Source organism: Chinchilla lanigera, unplaced genomic scaffold (genome assembly GCF_000276665.1).
Source record: "Chinchilla lanigera isolate Chin_1 unplaced genomic scaffold, ChiLan1.0 scaffold00075, whole genome shotgun sequence".
Classification (NCBI taxonomy): Eukaryota; Metazoa; Chordata; class Mammalia; order Rodentia; family Chinchillidae; genus Chinchilla; species Chinchilla lanigera.
Genome location: NW_004955476.1, coordinates 3,093,198 through 3,113,778, shown reverse-complemented (window position 1 = coordinate 3,113,778; position 20,581 = coordinate 3,093,198). Strand labels below are relative to the sequence as shown.

At 37.3% G+C, this 20,581-nt stretch overlaps 1 protein-coding gene across 3 annotated transcripts in view; it reads right to left on the bottom strand.

Annotated features, from left to right (window-relative positions):
• Gas2 (growth arrest-specific 2) overlaps positions 1 to 20,581 on the bottom strand; it is a 133,809-nt gene that overhangs the window by 112,491 nt on the left and 737 nt on the right. The window contains exons 1-3 of one of the 3 annotated variants that reach the window (XM_005401734.2): positions 19,559 to 19,802; positions 12,978 to 13,142; positions 2,203 to 2,324 (exon numbers count right to left, since the gene is read on the bottom strand). In XM_005401734.2, coding sequence (XP_005401791.1) covers positions 2,203 to 2,324; positions 12,978 to 13,122 — 267 coding nt within the window. In that variant the 5' untranslated portion in view covers positions 13,123 to 13,142; positions 19,559 to 19,802. Of the gene's footprint in view, positions 1 to 2,202; positions 2,325 to 12,977; positions 13,214 to 19,558; positions 19,803 to 20,581 lie in introns of those variants that run through there. The other 2 variants (XM_005401735.2, XM_013502977.1) reach the window with 2 other exon arrangements.

Genomic DNA, 20,581 nt, shown 5'->3' with positions numbered 1-20,581 from the left:
TAAAAAAAGGAGATTGAAGAGGATATCAGAAAATGAAAAGATATCCTTTGCTCTTGGATAGGAAGAACCAACATAGTGAAGATGGCCATACTCTCAAAACTGCTATACAGATTTAATGCAACCTCAATCAAAATATCATTAGTATAATTTACAGATCTAGAGAAAATACTCCTAAAATTCATTTGAAACCAGAAGAGACTTAGAATAGCAGAAGCGATTCTGGCATCAAAGGTAAGTCGGGGGCATCACAATCCCAGACCTGAAATTACACTACTCTGATAAAATCAGCATCATATTGGAAAAAAAACAGACCCGAGCATCAATGGAATGGAAGAGAAGGTGCAGACACAGTCCCAAGCACATTCAGTCACCTTATCTTTGACAAAGGAGCCAAATATGTTCCCTGGAAGAAAGATAGTCTCTTTAATAAATGGTGCTGGAAAAACCAGCTTTCCACATGCCAAAGACTAAAATTAGACCCAAGTCTGTTACCATGCACTAAAGTAAAAATGGATCAAAGATCTAAATACTAAAGTAGAAACACTAAATTTACTGGAAGAAAAAAAATAGGTAGAAATCTTGAAGATACAGGTGTAGACAGAGACTTCATGAACAAAATCCAGACTGCAATATTACAAATAATCAATAAATGAGATCTTACCTTATTAAAAACCTTTTGCACGACAAAAGAAATCACCAACAGAGTGAAAAGCCAACCCACAGAGTGGTAAAAAATTATAGCCAGTTGTCTCTCAGACAAAGGACTTATATCTAGAACATATAAAGAATTAAAAACAAAATCAGACCCCCCCAAATTCAATTGGACCCAATCAAAAAATGGGCATCTGAGATGAATACACACATCTCAGATGAAGAAATACAGATGGCAAAAAAATACATGAAAAAATGTTCAACATCATTGGTCATTCGAGAAATGCAAATTAAAACAACACTGAGATTCCATCTCACCCCAGAAAGAATGGCTTTCATCAAGAAATCAACCAATAACCAAAATTGGGCTGTGGGGGAAAAGGTACCTTTCTCCAGTGTTGGTGGGACTGTAGATTGGTGCAACCATTGTGCAAATCCATGTGGAGATTCCTTTAAAAGCTAGGATTAGAGGTCCAATTTGACCCAGCCATTCCCTTTCTGGGTATCTCCCCAGAAGAATTAAAAACATCATACCACAGCAATTTATGGGGAAAGGAAGAAAGGGAAAAAGAAAAAAGTATTTATACACAAGATAGTGAAGATAGTTATACAGCTAGTTTTCTTAGCTCATTGAAAAGAAAGGTTTGTGTTAATAATGTCTGACAAGATTTCATGCCTATATCTTATACTGTGAATAACTACTACGAAGACAATAGACAACGTGCTGATTATTGTAACTCTCCTACTAATGTGTTTTGAAAGTCTGTTTTATTGTTACTTTTACTTTTTCTCTTTAAAATAAAAAAAATAAATAAAACAAGTACAATGCTGGTGCACACACACAGACACACACACACTCACACTCACAAACACTGATCACTTTTACTCTGTGTTGCCAGAGTAGCAAAAGCAATCTGACACTTATTTTTGTATATTTTTATTTTAACCAGCATTTAACACTACTTGACCTTATTTTCTTGCTTCTTTTTCCTTCTCTCTTGTCTACTCCAAATTATTGAAGATGACATTTTATCGTGTATTTACAATAACTACAAAGTATCAGGATTAATGTCCAAAAAAGGAAATCTGAGTGGTCAGAAATGCAATAATCTGTTCAAAGTTCCTTAGTTCATGATACAACTGATTAATAGAAAACAAAAAATGATCTTCCAATTATACTATTTCAGTTCCTACCCTAATATTTTTAACACAAAGTCCTATTCAGCCAGTCTTTCTTAGTTAAATTTATGATTCATTGCATGATGCTACAAGTTATTTTTCTAAAGTTTTAATCAGCAATTAGATTCAGCCCATTACATTTTTTTAACGCTAGCATTTTCCAAAACATTTTATTTAACTAATTACCAAGAAGATCAATTAATTAAAATTCAAAGAGCATGTTATGTAATTTTAAAAGTACCTTCTGTGCTTTGCTGTCAATGTAGGCCTTGATGCACCCGTTCACAATCAACTCTTAAACTGCACCCGGTTCATAAGCAACAGCAAATGCCATCTGCCTGCGAATAGTCATGTCTGCCCTGAGCTCTTTACCTTGGCAGGCTTTTGCGCATCCATGGTCTCTCTGAACTTCTCCTGCACAGTTGCTGCAAGCTGACAGAGCAAGGCGCCATTATCCAACTTCTCCATGAAAGTATCTGCTGTAATCTCCTTCCCTGAAATGGGAAAAGGAGCATTATAAAAATGCAATTATTCCAACAGGAATGCCAGATTCATGCTGACGAACATACTTGGCGTAATTGTTATGACTAACATTTCTCTTCCAGATGAGCTATATATGTCACCTAGGAACTTATCATAGAGAAATATTTCTTTGTAATTTTATAGTTTTCCTTTAGTTGCAAGAATGTCAACCTTTTAGATTTCCATAATATAGTTCTAGCAACAACACATTTTATTTCACATTAAAGGTTACCAGTAATATCTTGAGTCCCAATATTCAGTAATCAGTGAAGACACAACCAATTCAGCCCTCAAAACTCCAAAAGCAAGCTTTGGCGGGGATCGTTCAATTCGGCCTCCCCCATGCAATCCTGGTCCTGGCTGGGATTCTGCCACCATGACCCACACACACAGCTGTTATGTTACGTAGGTACACATATATGACGACTGATAGAAACACCATTCCTATAATTTAAAATAGATTCTCAGTACATAAAAAATCAGCCATCTTTGACAACTTATATAGCATGGCCAGTACCTAAAACCACATTTCTAAATTCCACTGATCTGGTTTTCCTGATTAAGGTAACACAGGTAAAAGGAATGCAACTGATAAACTTTGTTAAAAAGACCTTTTTTAATTATTGCCCTTCCCATCATATAGTCCGTGAACTGCGAAATTGTGATGATCAGCTCTGCTGTTATTCGCTCTCTTCACAGCTACCCTCACAGCTTCAACTACCCTCTTAGCAGCACCATTCCTAATTGGTCATATTCCACATTCAACTGACTGCCAGTTAAAGGTCATTTTTTTCTTACGTAGCACCTAAAATGTATTTTCTTTTCTGTTTTTTTTCTCTTTCACATTGTAACAGCTTTCTTGAGATACACTTTATATACTTTCCCATTCACCCAATTAAAGTATATATTTTCATGGCTTTCAGTATATTCAGACTTGTGCAGTCATCACCATAATTTTAGAACATTTTATCCCCCCAAAGAAACCTGACACCTTCTAGCTGCCACAGCTGGTTCCTCCATCCCTCAGCTCTATAAATATAAGCACTAATTACTTTTTTATATGCTCCCACACAACTTGACTTTCGCAAAGCACTCTCCTTAACTTCGTTTCTTATTTTTCTAAGTTTCAGAATATTTCATCCTTTGGGTCTTAATTTCCTGCAACTTGTGAGTCACAAGTCCTGTATATTCAAGTTTCCATTTTTCATGGCATAGTCTTACTAAAAACCTCCATGATTTGATATCTAATCATCTAGCAGTGAGAGCAATGACTATTCGCTGTCCTCAACTCCTATTTGCACTGCACGCCATGGTCACTGCTAGATTAATACATTAGACATCATCCTTGCTAGGTAATTCTTCACTCAGACACCTTCTCTTCCCTACCCTCCTCTTCTACCTGTGACATCTATACACTTTCCCCGACATCCAAGGGCCTCTCTGTGTGCCTCTAAGCCACCTTCTCCTCTAACATCTCTGTACTCTGCTCTGTGGACCAGAGCACCTTCCCACTTCCCCTCACAGACTTTTCTGTTTCTATGGCTACGCTTTCATTCCCTGCATTGGCTTCTGTCTTCCGTGTCCTTCCTTCTATCTGTAGGGAAAAATTCTATGCTTCCTGTAATCAAAGAAAGTCTCTAGAAAGAGACTTCCCAGGGCTCATTGACTTCTTTTACACAGTCATTTTCACAAATATCATTGATGTTGACATAGATCAACTATTTTATTTATCTACTGTGAGTAACATATTTTGTATAAAGTTCTTCTCTTCCTCAGTATAATATAAACCTCCCGGTCTACTACATTTCATAATTTCCTACAGAGATGGGCATAATGTTACTCATACAGAAGTCACCTAGTGGTAATTCTGAAAGCAGGATAATTAACAAATAAAGAAACACATTACTGGACATCTTTGACAAAATAACATGTATATTTTTATGAAAAGTAGTGAAGCTAAAATGTAGAAGTATTTTAAAATTATATACTGAGATGCCCATAAGCACCACAGTTCCATTCCAAGAAGACATGAAATACATATAACCCAATTAGAGCCACAGATGAACTATTTATTAAACTGATAATATGTCATAGCTTTGCATTTTCAGAAACATCTGCTTAAACTGGGCTTTTTTTTCCAGTTTGGGGGGATGGGTGGGTGAAGAGGAAAAAGAATTACTTTTTATGTTCCTCCCCTACTGGATATCCACACTGAGCTCCTACTTAAGATAATGAGTTCTGCAGGTGGCCAAACATCAGTAGCTCTAAATATTCACCACGGAGGTTAGCTTGTGCAAATCTACTTTTACTTCAAAACTATGTGCAGCTCAACTCAATTCAGAAATAAACATAATGGTCTCAAGGTACAAAAAGCCAACATACCAGGTTGTGTTGTTCATTTACTGTACTGGCCTGTACTTACAAATAATAAGAAGAAAGTTACTTTCAAAATGGTTTGATAAATAGATATGAAAAATAAAGTTTATCAAAATTATTATTTCATTCAAATGTTCAATTCAAATTTCAAGATAAAAAGGTAAACTTTTTTTTTTTGTTTTGTTTTTCTCTGGTACCGGGAACCGAACTCACAACCTTGCGCTTGCCAGGCAGGCGCTTTGCCACTGAGCTAAATCCCCAGCCCCTAAAAAGGTAAACTTTACCCTCAATTATTGAGTGATTTCTTCACAAGTTACTTACAAGACTCTACATTTGGAAGGTAGCTAGATATTCTTACTGCCTTAAGTTCTAAGTCAATTTAAAGATCCATTCACAATTTTAAATTATAAGATGATTAACTTAAAAGGACTTGCAAATTATAAAAGAAGAATGGCTTTCATTGAAAAACCATTAACATTTTACCAAAAGATATGTGAGTTGTATTTTTTATCCTTTGTACCTGAGGATTTTTAGTTACTCTGCTTTTCATGAATACTTGAAGAGAAAATTTTCCATTGAACATCTGTATCTAATGAAAAATATATTAGGTGCCAATTTTCAATTCTGTATATTTTATAGCTTAGAAAGGTGAGATTTTTAAAATTTTTGGCTCGAACGGAGACTGATGCATACTTTATAGTTGAAATGTACTGCCTCAAATGAAGGAAAAATGCAAAACTGAGAGGTTACAAAAACTTTACATGTATTTTCCATCATACTATGAGGAATCATTAAATATACATCTTAAATGTACTGTATAATTGTAAGAAATTGGTTGTAATCTTTTTGTGGGATGATGTATTACTTCACTCCTTATTGCACTGATATTACCAAAAGTATTCCAAAGGAAAGCAGAATATAAAAGTAGTTGGATTTAAACAGAACATATGCAAAAAGCAGGCTATAAAGAACTAATTAAAACTTTTTAAATAAAAGCCTTAAAAATTTAAATATATCACACAGAACCAGATCTTTAATGTACATTGTGTTAGCTGGCTTCATGTCAGATTATAAATGTCAGAAGCAGTGAGATTTAAGAACCAAAGAATTATTTCTTTCCCAGCTGCATTCTTTGAAAGTTCCTGGCATGTTTAGAGGAATAAAGGGCAATACGTAGGTGTAATGAAATCATCTTGAAGTTCTGAACTGCACTGAGTTGTAAAAACTATTGATTTGAAGATCAATCTAAAATATCCTAGTCTAGAAGAAGCATCTTCACCTCTCACATTCAGGAGTATCAACTTTGACCTTCACGATGTTGATTTAGCCATGACTGACAACTCCGCAGTAAAGATCAGGCACTTGATTAAATATTACAGTTAGTTATTTCTCCTTAAATTACTAGCGCTCCAAGAAAGGAAAGGAACAACCACCAGAAATTTCAGTCAAGCAACCAAAATCAACAGATATACTTGTGCATATCAATATATTCCTTTAGGAAATGTCTGCCATAATTTGCATAAAGATTAAGTATCAATATCTATAAAGTATTTTACACTGGAGCCACGTGGGAAAAAAATTCATTTTACCTTCTGCGGTGCTGAGAAGGAAATTTTTCCCCAACAAATTAGCATACTGAGTTCTCAGAGACATGATCACATCTAATAATTGTGTTTGATAATGATTACTCTCTCTCAAGTGCTGTTTTAAGCCCTTTCTTTGTACTTGAGTCTCAGGAGACTGTAAAGTGGATGCTATTATTTTACCTTTGCATAGATAAGGAAACCTAGGAGCATAGATTAAGTAACTAAGTTTGCTCATAGAAGAATCTGACTCTTTGACCCAGAAGTCTGAATTTAGCATCTCTGCTTTCACCTAGTATGCAGAACTACCTAAATCTTTGCTGAGTACATGAATGACTAATTCCTATAACACTGCGTCTCCCAAACTCAGTTGTCTTTTTTCTCTGTAGAAATATCTATAATGATATTCAGGGAAAAAAAACACCATGGGAATGAAGATAATGATGCTGAGGAACGAACAGCAGTTTACCCTGGAGTTTGGATGAGCTCTGAGCATCTTGTTCATGTTTCTTCTGATGTTTGATTTGACTGCTTACAGAACAAAGTGGCTGCCTGCTAAATCTCGAGGGCTGGTCCAGATCTGCTAATTTGGGACCCTATCATCTTCCCACCACACTTCTGCTCTCAGTGTATTTCTCACACTGGAGAACTCAATTCATTTGCTATTTTAATTCAAATCATTCAGATTCTTTTTCTTTTTTCTGTTGGTACATTTTACATATACATAATGATCACATTCCTCATAGGGAATTGGTACCTGTATGTGATGTATCTTACTGCTGCTTCTTTTCCCATTGCACTCTCCTCCCTCAACCTCTTTTTTTTTGAGATTGAATTTAAAGGTTGTGAGATAGGAAGTATTCATTATATCTTAAAAACCCTGGACCAATGCCTGTGATACAAATAAAAATGTCTAATATATATAATATATATTTTATATTATATATTTTATATAAATGTATCAGATATATACATATATGCATTCACAACAAAATATACATATATGTATATATGACAAAACACATATGTGTGTATATGACAAATATATATATATGACAAAATACACCTATATATGGATATATGTCAAGATATGATAAAACAGAATCTGTTGGTAAAAGGTTCTGCTGAAAAAGTCAGGTAGTGCTAAGTACTCTGAAAGGTGTCAACTTGTGAATATGACTTTGACTCTAAACTTGAACTAACATAAGCTACTACCCTTCCTAAGGAATTTTTATGGACCATATCAAGAATATGGGCACCTCTCAGGGTTCGTATTTCAGAAAAAGCACCAAGTGGTTCTAAACCCATTAGATAACAGTTGTAGTTGACCAACTCCAACAGGTAGATATTTCATTTTTAATGCTGAAAAGTGCACTAAGAATTAACTGAAAAGTGGAGATGTTGTATACACTTGTCATATTAAACTAACATCATTTTCCTTTAGGGTCATGTAGAAAAGTCAGGGAAGGGCAGAAAAATCACCAGGACATCAAGTGTCATAATGTATTTTCTAATATAATAATAAAATCCACAAAACTACATTTTAAATACAACATACTTTACTCAGTCTCTGAATATATCAAAGCACGTAAGTCTTCATTCTAAAGATCTGTAATATTTGAAAATAATATCAATTTTTATTAACAACTATCAACTCTCCTCAAAAATATACTTCCATGTGATTCACGTAGTATTGCTGAACAAAATCATATATACGTATATGGGGTTTGGGGTTTTGTTGTTGCTTGTTTGCAGGGTGGGGACTGGACCCAGGGCTTTGCACATGACACAACTGGACCTACATCTCAGAACTTAGACAAAACTAACAGTAAAAAAGCCTGCTGTTTTCAAATTATTAAAAAATACAATGAAGAAAACAATGTGAGAATATTCATGTGGTCCTTTAAAAGATAAGTCAGCAACAATCTTTAAGTGTCCACCGGCATCCATACAATTTGTAGAATGTGTCTAATTTATTTGAATACCAGTTGATTGCTCTAATATGGGGCTATTGATTTAACAACATACTGTTTGCTCAAAATAAAAATTCAGTTCTCCCCAAGATACACCGTATAAGCATTTAGTGTTCTAGTATGTCCTGAGGATACACTTAAGTAACAAATAATCAATAGTGGTTACTGAGCAAAATTAACAAAACACAAGGCCAAGAATAAAGACGGAACATGGAACAGAGGAAAATGGCCAAGCATGCTTTCCACAGGGAAGGATGATAGGATCTTTCTGCTCCTTTTCTCTTTTCTGAATGTTTGTCTTAAAACTGGAATAGAAAGAGCATTTTCCATAAGATCAGTTGATAAACCCAAAGATATAAGAGAAGTCAGAAAGTATTACACCATGATCTTCTTTTTTTTTTCCAGTAGCAGGGATTGAACTCACAACCTTGTGCTTGCCAAGCAGGCACTTATACTACTGAGCTATATCCCCAGCCCCTACACAATAATCTTCTCATGAGTCAGGTTGGTGCAGTATCCTCTCAGCCATCCAGCTGCCGTACTATTTTCTCACCCTTTCTGGTTGACTGACGACAAGCTAACCAGTATTTTACATTCTAATGTATAAAATTTAGCTGGCTAGACAGCTTGCTTCTCTAACTCTATGTCTAGGAATCGATCCAGGGTGGGATGTATTATTGTTACAGATTAAGTAAGTATATAGTGGCTGAAAATTATACATAATAGCTTCATTTGGGCATGAATGTGAAAATTGGTCTATGAATTATTTTCTTCCATCAAATGATTGTATGCTCCAAAAACACCTGAATATGATTTGAGTAGTTTTTAAAAACTACATTTTTCAATAGGCACTATCTATGCAAGATCAGAATACCTGAATTTAGAATATCATTATTACTTTCTTGAAAAAATAAAAAATTAATAAATATATATGAGACAATCTTTTCACAAGTAAGGTTGCCTATCACAATAGTAAAACCTAGTTAAAAACTTCAACTTAATAGACTAATTTCTCCTTCACAAAAGAATTAGGATACTTTAAGTTGAAAGGATCAACTTCAAACTACTTTCAAGACAGCTCTAATTTCTTTTTTTTTTTACTTTTTCAGACAGGGTCTCACTATGCAGTTCAGGCTGGCCTTGAGCTCACTTCGTAGCTCAGATGGGGCTTGAACTCACAGGGATCCTCCTGCCTCAGCCTCCAGAGTGCAGGGATTACAGGGGTGGGTCACTATCCCTGGCTCTAACTTTCAAGTAGATAAAAAGTACCATTTGAAAACCCACAAACAGTGAAAACCCATGAATATTTCTGAAGTGACAAAATGGCTGGAAATAAATAATTTTAACATTTGCCTTAATTGCTGCATTTCTAAAATAAGCAAATACTTATGTACCTATCACATGTAAGAAAAATACGTTTTAACATAGCCATACATCTATTACTCCCTCCCTCTGTAACACCCATCTAGATACAATGATGTATTTTTCTACTTGCAAATGTTTTGCCAGCTTAAATGATCTCAAATCATTGGCCTACTCTCCATGTTATCTCCGAGGCGTTCACTTGTAGTGGGTGCTCCGTCTGCTTTTCGTGAATGCATGTCAACTCAAAGGTGATATTTTACTTGAGATTCTTTTAGAATTTCTTTCAAGAAAACTTCTCAGCCATCAGTTTAAATTGTTTCATAACTACTAATACTTTTACATCCAGTCTTATGCTTCTTATGTAGATAAATCTTCTTTTCCTTGTTCAGGCAGATTTATGACCTCAGCTGCCCCTAACTTAGTCCCAAGAGACGGAGTTCTTAGAAACTTAGATTTCTGGAGCCGGAAAGAATATTAGAGGTCACGTACTCCAGCCCCTGCATTTTATGGTTGAGGACAGTGAGCCCAAAACAGATAGCTGAGTGACTTTGGGCAAGATTCCTGCCAAGTGGTGGAGCCAGAACCTGGAGCCAGGTCTCCTGATGCCCAGCGAGGAGCCAGGTCTCCTGACTCTGACTCCCAGATCGTTCCATTGCACACACTGTCCCTATTCTTTGAGGCTGTGCTAGGCTGCTCACATTCATCACGCTCTCTGTAAATGATCACATCGGCTAAACAAAATGCTTCTGCCGACCAGTCATGGGATGCTGGAGCACACCTGTGTTGTGAGGCTATCCTTTAATTAATCACATGCTCCTCTGACCCAGCACATCTCAGTACCTCCTCCTTATCCTCCTGTGAATAACCAGCTCCTCGCTGTGCCCTTCCAAGCAGTGTATGACATGCCCCCAGCAAACCTCTGGAAACTTTCTCCCTTTTCCCATGAGATTGACACTAGCTTTATTCAGTTCTTCCGAAGTATGGAACTCCTTTCTACCTCAGCCCATGCCCTCCAGTCCCCAAATGTGCTTATCCTGTGCCTTGTCTGGAAGCTATTAACCTTTCTTCAGGTCTCTGTTTAAAAATAAGTTCCTTAGAGAGGACTCCCCCAAACCTTCTGTTACTTAGTCCTACCCCCAGCCATTTCACATTCCAATGGAAACCTACATCTTTCAGTTTGTAACAAGTTCAGTCTGTGTGATGTGTTTCTTTGCCGACCACTCTGAGCTCTGTAAAACTTGGCGCTATGTCTATTTTAATCATCTTACTATCCTCCAATACCTATCAGACCATGTCTGAAGCACAACCACAAGAGTTACTATTTAGGGATTTACTTTTCATTGATCGAAGTTACTACTTAGTGACTTGCAAGTAGAAAATACATCATTATCACTAGTGATTACTACTCCATGAACATATATCAAACAGTCTGGTGTTGCACTAACTTTACAGATTAGAAATCTGAGGCACCATGCAATAAGACACTTTCCCAGAATTACACAGGAAGGGTGGGAACTGAGATTTGAATTGCTCATTCTTACTCCAGAGTCCACTTTTTCAATGAATAACTTATGCTCTTTCACACTCAAATATTTGTATAATCAGTGAATGAACTTATGCTCAAAATAAAATGACCATTTCACTGAACTATACAAATGGAATAACAAATGTTTAGTGTTTAATCCATGCCAGACATTGTTCCAAGTACATATTTTAATTATTTACTCCCTATTTTGATTTCTTGCAGATTTAATGTTGCCATTTTTTCTATCTGGGTCTTTGATCCTTTGATATCTAGGGCAGAGGAGATGGTTGGGGAAAAAGTGGAAATAAAAATGATTAAGATGTGATATGTATAGATACCAGTTCCCTAAATTGAATATAATTATCATGTACTGCAAACATGTATCAGTATAAAGGGAAAAATGTGTTAATTTTTAATAGACAGCTGAAAGTTAATAAATTACTAACAGTAATCATTAGTGGTGCCAAGAATAGACAAAAGAAAGAAAGAAAATGTATAATTAAGCTAGAATAACTTCTCGCACTTGCTGGAGATAAAGCTCCTCTTTTGCATGAAAAAAATCTCTGGCAAGGGGGGACGCCGTGGAGACAGCTCCACAGCAAGGTGGAGAATGTTGGTGGGGCTCCCTTCTGGCCTCATTACCCTTTGGCAGAACATGTTTGTGAAGAGTTCAGCTGCATACACACATTTTGTTCCCTGGGTAAATGACAAAAAGCTGCCCAAATGGGGTACACTTAGCAAAGAAAAAAAACTGAACATGTAACTCTAGAACAAAGACTGAAAACAGAAGCAAACAGTACAAAAGCTTTATAACAACCCACAGTCAGGGTGAGCAGGGAGATCTGACTACAAGGTGCTAAATCCGTGGAACTTGGCCAGAACTTCAGATGGACATGTGCTTCTCACCTCGCTGCTCACTTCATCAGCTAGAAAGTAAAGATAGCAACAGTAGCCTTGGAGGAGTCTTTAAAGAATAAAACAATATGGGGGAAATCTCCTCTGCAAATGATAAAGTTCCAGTCAGCTTCTTTGGTCAATATTCAAATAATAGATTTTATAAACTCCACAACGGTCCTATCCTCAAGCTCTAAATCAATTTTATTCACTTAGAAAATTGACGAGTTGAAATAGCGTAGTTGAACATATATGTGTATAGTAATACTTCAAATGTATAAATCTATTTTACACACGGTTGACATTTTATCCTTAGAAATGCCAGACACAGAAGGAGAGCCAGGAGATACCATTTTTCTCAACAACAATACTTTCAGATAAGTACATAAAAACAAAGAGAAATAGAAGAGAAAAATTGTAGTTCAGGGTTAGGTGACTCTAGTCAGCTCCTTTGGACAAAGGATAGATGTTTTTGTTCCTGCGTTTGGGTATTCAGCAGTTTTAATAGATGTGCTGTAAAAGTGGGGCAGAGAAATCCAGTTTTAGAAGCTACTTTACAGACTGTGCCCTGTGAATAGTGTCAAAAGAGTAGGTTATATTGGTCAGTTGCATAAAAGAAAAGACAGAAATAAATCAGACCAACCCAGACAAGAAAGAAATAACTTGATCACATAGTTTCACACTTCAGGGCAGGAGGTTGGAATTATGAGGCACAGAGCATGTGAGAGACATAGGGGAAATTCATTTAAATTTTCCACAGGCTTCAGGTTTCCCAGACGAAAAAACCAAATAAGGAAAGTCTTTCTTTCCAAGGTACTATCACATGCTTTGGTGAAGGACACTGTAAGAGGGGGAAAAGAACCACAAATACTGTTATCTGTGCTCACAAAATGTATCTTATAACCTTACCTAATAGATTGGTTAACCACAAGGCAAGATCTTCTTTCATCGGCAGCAAATTAGCTTCATGTCTGCTGGCGAGCCACTGGCTATACTGATGCATATCAGACAGGCCAGGTCCACCGCGTACCTTTGGGCTCAGAGCAGTGCACATTATTTATCCCCTGGTAATACCTGTTTTGGAAACAAAACACAGTTGCTTTTCATACAGACTTCTCTGGTTAAAATCCTGCCACCATGACAGTACTGAACTGGATCCATGAGCATTTTTACAAAAGTTCAGGTCATTAATTATTAAACACTATTGACTTTATTCGTGTAGCAAACTCTTGCTTTTGCCCAGGCTCTTGGTAGGAAGTGGCAATAATCAAAGGTCAATGGAAAATCAAACAGTAAGCTTTCAGCTTGTGTCAGACAATACACTCGGAAAAGACCAGCTGCTAAGGCAAGAAATTACATTTATTCAAACCCAATAAAAAGTGGCTAATTAAAATTTTAGTGTCCCTCTTAACTCACTGTTTGGGTTCATCCTTGAAACCACTGATTCACACGTAATTTTAGGACTAGATATTATCTGTTGTATTTGCACAACTTGTAGTAAACTTATAGTCTTTGGTGTTACAGTTATTGCCTCCAAGATTAAGCAGGGCACTTTGACTCTTTGGGGGTGCCCATGCAATGGTGCACTCACGATCAAAGAATTCACCAGTGGACAGGGAGGAAATGTGCTCAGAGTCTCCGGCACACTTCTGATAGTCACAGACAGCAGAGCTAGAGGAAAAACCTGCCTCTACCGAAGTCATACAGCTAGACTTCATCAGTTACATTTGGATCTGGGTCTTCATGCTTGAAAACCAATATTCTGCCCATGATGACACATTTTGACAAAACAGATTAATTAAAAACCCATACTTATCACCAAAAATTACACATTACTTCCAACAAATATTGTCACAGTGTGTGTGGTTTTTTGTTGTTGTTGTTTGGTTTTCTTTTGTTTTGATCCCCCTACTATTAGATCTCTTCTTTGTATCTCCCTACTTTTTCAGTTTTACATGTTAACTTTATCATTTTTTAGATAAAGGTATTTAAATGTTTTACATCTGTAAAAAAAAAAAAAAAAACCTGATAGTTTCAGTAGCTGATCACCTCATGACTTGCCCAAACCCCTGGACATAGAAAAGATGTCTGAGTATATAGTTGGCTCTGAACTACAGAAGCAGTCTGAAGTAGCTAAAATGGTAAATATAGAATGTATGTGAAATAGCCAAATGCATTTGAATGAACGGCAATAAAATATTTGCAATAGGCAAGAAGTAAGATGATATGATACCCTGGGGTTTTGATCTATGTTCCAATATTTACACTTTTTACGGTGGCACTGGGAATAGAATCCAGGGCTTTGCATATGAGAAGCAAGTGCCCTATCATTGAGCTAGGCCCTTGGCTATTTCTACGTATGGTATTTTAAAGTGACCCATGTAAGTTACATGCTGTCTTTGCATTTTAGTCTTTGACACTTTGCATAGTGTTCCCTTCTAATAAATCTCAAATCTAATTCACTTATAATAAGCTAATTTATTTTAAAGATTACTTTTGACAAAATACGACAATGATTAGAAAAAGCCAAAATATGACCATCTCCAAATACGAGAAGACACTCTTGGGAAATTGAGAAAGTATCTAAAACATGCTATAAACCCACAATTTCATTGCTAATGCAATTGTTCTTTGAGTAATTTTGGGGAAAAAAACATTAATTTTCTTTGAAAATATTATGTATGCAAATATCTAGAGTGAAGCAGTGCAAATGGGAGCTGTTCTTAATACACCTTGTCACATTACTAAATTGTCAGCATAGGAATCAGAATATTAGCATTGTTTATTTGCACCCAGCTAATAATGATACCATTCCTTTAAAGTCTAAGGTTTTCTCCTAACCTTGTGATTAAATACTAAATCCTAAAACATTTTTTCCACTTTTCTAAGAGTAGTTATACTTCTAGTGAAATAAAAATAATAAAATAAAACACCTCTCTGCAGTTGCTTAGCATTCCCATAGGCCAGCTAGCCTCAGAAACGCACTTCAAGTAATAATACATTTAAGCACATGATTCATACATTTAAATAACTAATTGAAATCTTAAAAGGGTTACCTCTAAAATGCCTTTCTTCTCAAGACACAATATCTCCCACTATTTTCCTGAAAGTGAGATGCAGTTGCTCAGTAACTTTACCTACGCCCTATTATGTACTCTGCAACTTCCATTTAAGCACCAAAGTCCTATTTTGCTCTATAAAAGCAAGAAGACACCTCAGAGTCTGAAGCTCATTGTCCACAAAGAATTCATCAAGGGATAGTTTACAGTAAGCCTAATGGCATGTAACAATTGCTATGAGCCAGAGGGACACAATCCTTCCTTTCCATACTTCTAGACAGTGAAGGTTTTATTTTCCTTCACAGTAGCACATTTATTTCTCACGTATTCTGTCTTGTGTTTTGCCAAAAATGTAATCCAAACTATCTTCTAATACGTACAGGTGATCATTTAGGAAAAACACAAAAAATAGTTGAGAAAACTTTTCCTCTGGTACTTTGTACACATTCAAAATTTGAGTGAGGAGGAAAAGGAAGAACAGAGCTACATTCCCAGGAGGCCAACGGGAGACAAAGAAAGATTAATGGGAGATTAATGTGCTATAAAAGTTAAACAATTGAACCTATGACTGATGTGTAGAAACCTAAAGTCGCTAAAGTGGATACTGCTGTGTGGATCTTTCTGAAAAGAATTACGATTGTCAACGCAGTTTCTCCTGATCAAGCTACATATTCACACCAGCAGCCAACTGAGCGTGATCGGATAGCTCAGGTGAACATCACTACATGGAGGTCTTAGATTTCGGTTGGGCTGAGACAAAGGCAGGAAACATGAAATGGATTGACTTAGCACGTTCAAAATTTGGGATCTGGAGGAATTTACTCCATGGTGAAGTAGATTCCAATTCAAATGTAAAATTGTTGTGAATAAAGATCAAACGCATTTAAAATCCCCAGATAAAAAGTTAACTATAGAATTTGACCTTTGGTTTGGTTTTTAATAAATAGTAAATCAGTCTGGATGAATTAAATCAGATCATACGGAAGAAGCTAACAAAAAGATCATTTAATCATTTGAATATCTTCCACATTTTCAAAACTCCAAGAGATGTCAAGGGGCAGCTTTTAAAGATGAAAAATAATTAATGATTAACTAGACTTTAAAGACTTCTACTAGGGGTAAAGAAAACCTTGTTTGTATATCTAAACACTATAAGCTATTTCCAGTGCAATTTATATAATTCAAATAATTTTTTAAAAAGCTTAATCAGTAAATTTGGTAAACATTAAATCCAAGTATTCACAAGGGGTTAGAATTTAAATACTTTCATGGATCTTCTAAACTGATTCCTATAAGTGCTCCAGGTCTATCAAAAAGTGGATAACTCAATCCTCAAGACTTGGAATTTGGAAAAATCAAGCTTAAAGGAAAAAACATGCAGAAACTTAATACAGAATTCTTCAAAGACTCTGTGTGTGTGTATTTTTGTTCTTCTTTCCATAGTCGAATGATTCTGGAATAACAATTATGAATATGATGAGACTTGAACAAGCCCAGGGGAAGAAGGAAAAGTTAATGACTCCATAAGTAAAATAGCACATGTGTAAAGACTGTCTAGTCTTCTGCTCCAGAATCCCAGCTGAAAACAAGACGTTTGACTCTGAAGCAAAAGGACTCTCTCCTGCCACCTAGAGGTGTGCGATGATTATGACAATAATCATGGAGATAAACCAGTGAAAATAATCAAGATGAGATTTTAACCTGACTTTGACTACTGACATGTTGCATAGAAAATAAACTGGAAAGAAAGAAAAGCAATAATAAAGCAAGATCAACATTAGGTCACTACTGCTGTGTGATTTCACGAAGAAGCCAGATTAATAGATGGAATATGAGACCTGGGATCAGAAAACCTAGGGTCAAATAATAGCACTACTATGCCCCATTAAGAAACTATTCTATTATAGGTATACACTTTTTCTCGTTGTGTTTGAGTGCCGTACGTACACTGAAGGCTAACACTTCAAAGAAATTGTGAGGGTTCAGTATCTGTGTCGGTGCATTTATAGTCAATATTGCCATCCTCATCATCAGAAAACGCATCAAAATAAAACTTCCACTGACTTCTTTGTTTTTTTTCTGGTACCGGGAACTGAACTCATGACCTTGCACTTGCCAGGCAGGTGCTATGCTGCTGAGCTAAATCCCCAGCCCCCCAATTGACTTCTTTGGAAGGCAACAAAATTCTGCTGCAAAATGGGAACAGTTTACAAAACTGTAAACATTTAAGAAAAGACAACACAGAAGGGGGACAAGAGAAATCTGGCAAAATATTAATGATATAAACCCATAAACAATGAAAAATTCCACAGTCCCATTCATGGTGAAAAACATGCCACCCCCAGGGGGGGATCTTGAGATCTACAATGAATAGTGTATGTGTGTTTTTTTTAAGTTTTGACTATAAATTATGCTACATTTTTGTTATTAGTTAGAGATCATAAAGTAATAGATTCACTCTCTCTCTCTCGCCCACACAGACTCAACTATAGATACAGAAACGAATGAGGCCTAATGACCGCAAGCCCAGGCGCTTGAAGGTCTTCTTTGCTCTCACCTGAAGCACTGACCTCACCAATTCTATTCAGTTAATGTGTGTTGTGCATATTAAATAATGTGGAAAACAAGTGCATAGGCCATTAACACTATGTTTTTAATTACAATATACTGTAAACCCCCAAAGCTTCCAAAATTTAGAGGGAGAAAATACGATCTTTCAAACTGGACTCAAAGAATAAACCACCCAGGATGGTTCTTTCACCACTGTACTTTTAATTTCATGTGATTCTTTGTGAATAACCAGTAATGTATCTACAAAATGTGTATTTCCAACCAGTGCTATGGGAGCAAAATCTTAATCTAAGGATCTGGTCAGAAAATAAAGTCCACAACTTAATCAGAAAAGCAGTTTCACATCTTGCAATGAAATCGTTACCTCGGTCGGGGAGGCGTCTTGTCCACAGATAAATGAAAACAGAACCACCAAACATAGAGAGACAAAATGCAGCACAAACCTTTCTGATAATGTAATAAGGTCTTTAAAGGCAAAGGGACCTTCGAAAATGTGTTTAATGGAATTCCTGGTCATCAATAGAGGACTGGAAGCCTAGGATGATATTTTGCCTGAACTGCCAGGCTATTTGCACAAAGTCCTTCCAAGTATCCTACTCAGCCTCCTGGAGCCCGACCTGTGTAATGCTAACTCTACCAGATATCTTCCTCCTACTCCCCAGTCCCGTGATGCTCTGTCTTGAATGGGACGACAGTACACTTGCAATCGCATGTCCTTCTCAAATCATGACCAAAAATTGCGACTGAGTGGGCAGTGATGTTCTACACATTATGGCATTATGGATTTTCTAGTTTACTTTTCTAAACCCTACTAAACCATTCTTCCTAATAATATAGCACAAGCCTTTTTATCTGTACCAGATGAGATTGAAACATAATTTGAATAGAAAGCCATCCAAAAGTCATTAATTGTAATACTTAAAGGGCTATTTCAACACTTCACATAAAATGCTCGCTTCGGCAGCACATGTACAAAACTTCATATAAATGGATTGGGCAAATCTTAATTCATGAGCAGATTTTTTTTGTGCTGTTTATAAGACAAAGATTTCTGATTTACTTAAGTCTAAGGTAGTTAAGAGCTAAGAGAGTTGAACATTCTATATATGTAGAACTCATATATATGCATATATGAATTTCTCATATAGGACAAAAATTCCATTAAATTGACCCTGAAAGCATTTAACAGAGAATTACACACATATAGTATCAGTTTGAGAAGGCATACTTTCTATTTTCATTCCAGATCTGTCCTCTAGTTTTGTTTCTTTATTTTTCTTTTTAGTTTTGAATGTAAAAACTTTGATAGTTCCTCAGGAGAAATGAAAAGAAGCAGCAGATCTTGTTTGGGGCCTATTATCAAAGCCACAAAAACACGGACACAATTCTACAACATCTGCAATAGTTTAAACGAAAGTTTCCTTGTAAACAGATTGGCAGACCCTCCTCATTTGTCTTCAGGCGAGGTAACTTAGGTGTCTCAAAGGCGCCCAAAGTCTAAAGTGCAGACTTCTGCTCTTAAAGTAAAATTCTAAAATAAAGACTCAACATTCCACCATGCCTACAAGACGGAGGTTTAACTAAGCCTTCTTACCCAGATATTAGAAAATTCAAGGGCAATCACACATCCTTTTTGCACCTGCAGAAGCAAATTTTGCCATGTGAATTTATTTCCCCAGAAAGAGCAGTCCACCTCACCAAAGTAGGGTGTTTAGCAGTAAAGAAATAAGCCCAACGTCCAGAGGCATATGGGATGAAGTCCAAGCTACCTTTCTGCGCTAGAGACTACTCAGCCCTAGGCACAAGCCCCCGTGTGCACTGCAAAGGCTGTTGTGGATGACCCACCCCTCCAGCCCTTACCTTCTCTTAGGCTCTCAGAACTTGGACACCCATGTTGGACAGGACCACCGCAGCCACCGCCTTCTCCACAATTAGGGGGAAGCATTCCTTGAGAAAGAGCTCATTGATCAATCTCAAAGACAAGCTGGGCAAATCTGCTCATCAGCGTTCACAGGGCTGAGAGGTTGGGGGAAAGAAACAGCTCGCACAAGGGTTTGTTCTTAGCCTTGCCTCTGCGAATCTCAAGGGACAGGAGAGGAGGAAAGGAAGACTTCCTGTGCCTGGCTGGTCCACCCGACCTGTCTGAGCCTTTATTTTAACACTGGGAGGCCACATGGGTGTTCCTGTACCCGTGCGGATCTAATTTCCTCCGCATAAAACCACCTCCCACAATTACTCCGGCTTTTTGGAATAGGGCTGGGGGTGCGGAATGGAGTCAAGTTTTGTCAGTTCCTGAGTGTGAAAGGATGAACACGAGCGATGCAGACGGTGGGACGGGTGAAGGCTGATTTCCGAGAAAGATTACATGAAGGAAAAGTTCGGAGTAACCCACTCCCGCCATCAAGGGCATTGGACCGCACAAAATAGAATCTATGAACTCCTGATTTTTGCTGCCTTTTCGGATTCCAAGGATTGCAAACTTCAGATGTCCGAAGTCCATTAATTATAGTCTACCATACTGGGGGGACACAAATCATTTTTGCCCTGACAGTTAATGCTTCCAGAGCAAAGTTGGCTTCCCCGCTGCCCAACTGCAGTTTCTAGTCTGCTTTTTGAACCGGACAGAAAAGAACCCTGCAATCCAAAAGCTTCATGGACTTAAATCCCGGGCATTCAGGGGTGGAGGCCACCCGGCCTCTCCACCCTCGGCGCGCAGGAGGGCACTGCGCCTGTGCCCGGCGGCTCAGGATAAACCTCCCTCCCTTCGGCCCTGGTTGGCTGAGGCCTCCCGCGGGCTCTGGGCCGCTGCGCCAGGCGGACGAGGACCTCACGCTTGCTTGCAGGGACGCGGAAGGTCACGGGGTGCTGACCGCCACGCCCCGC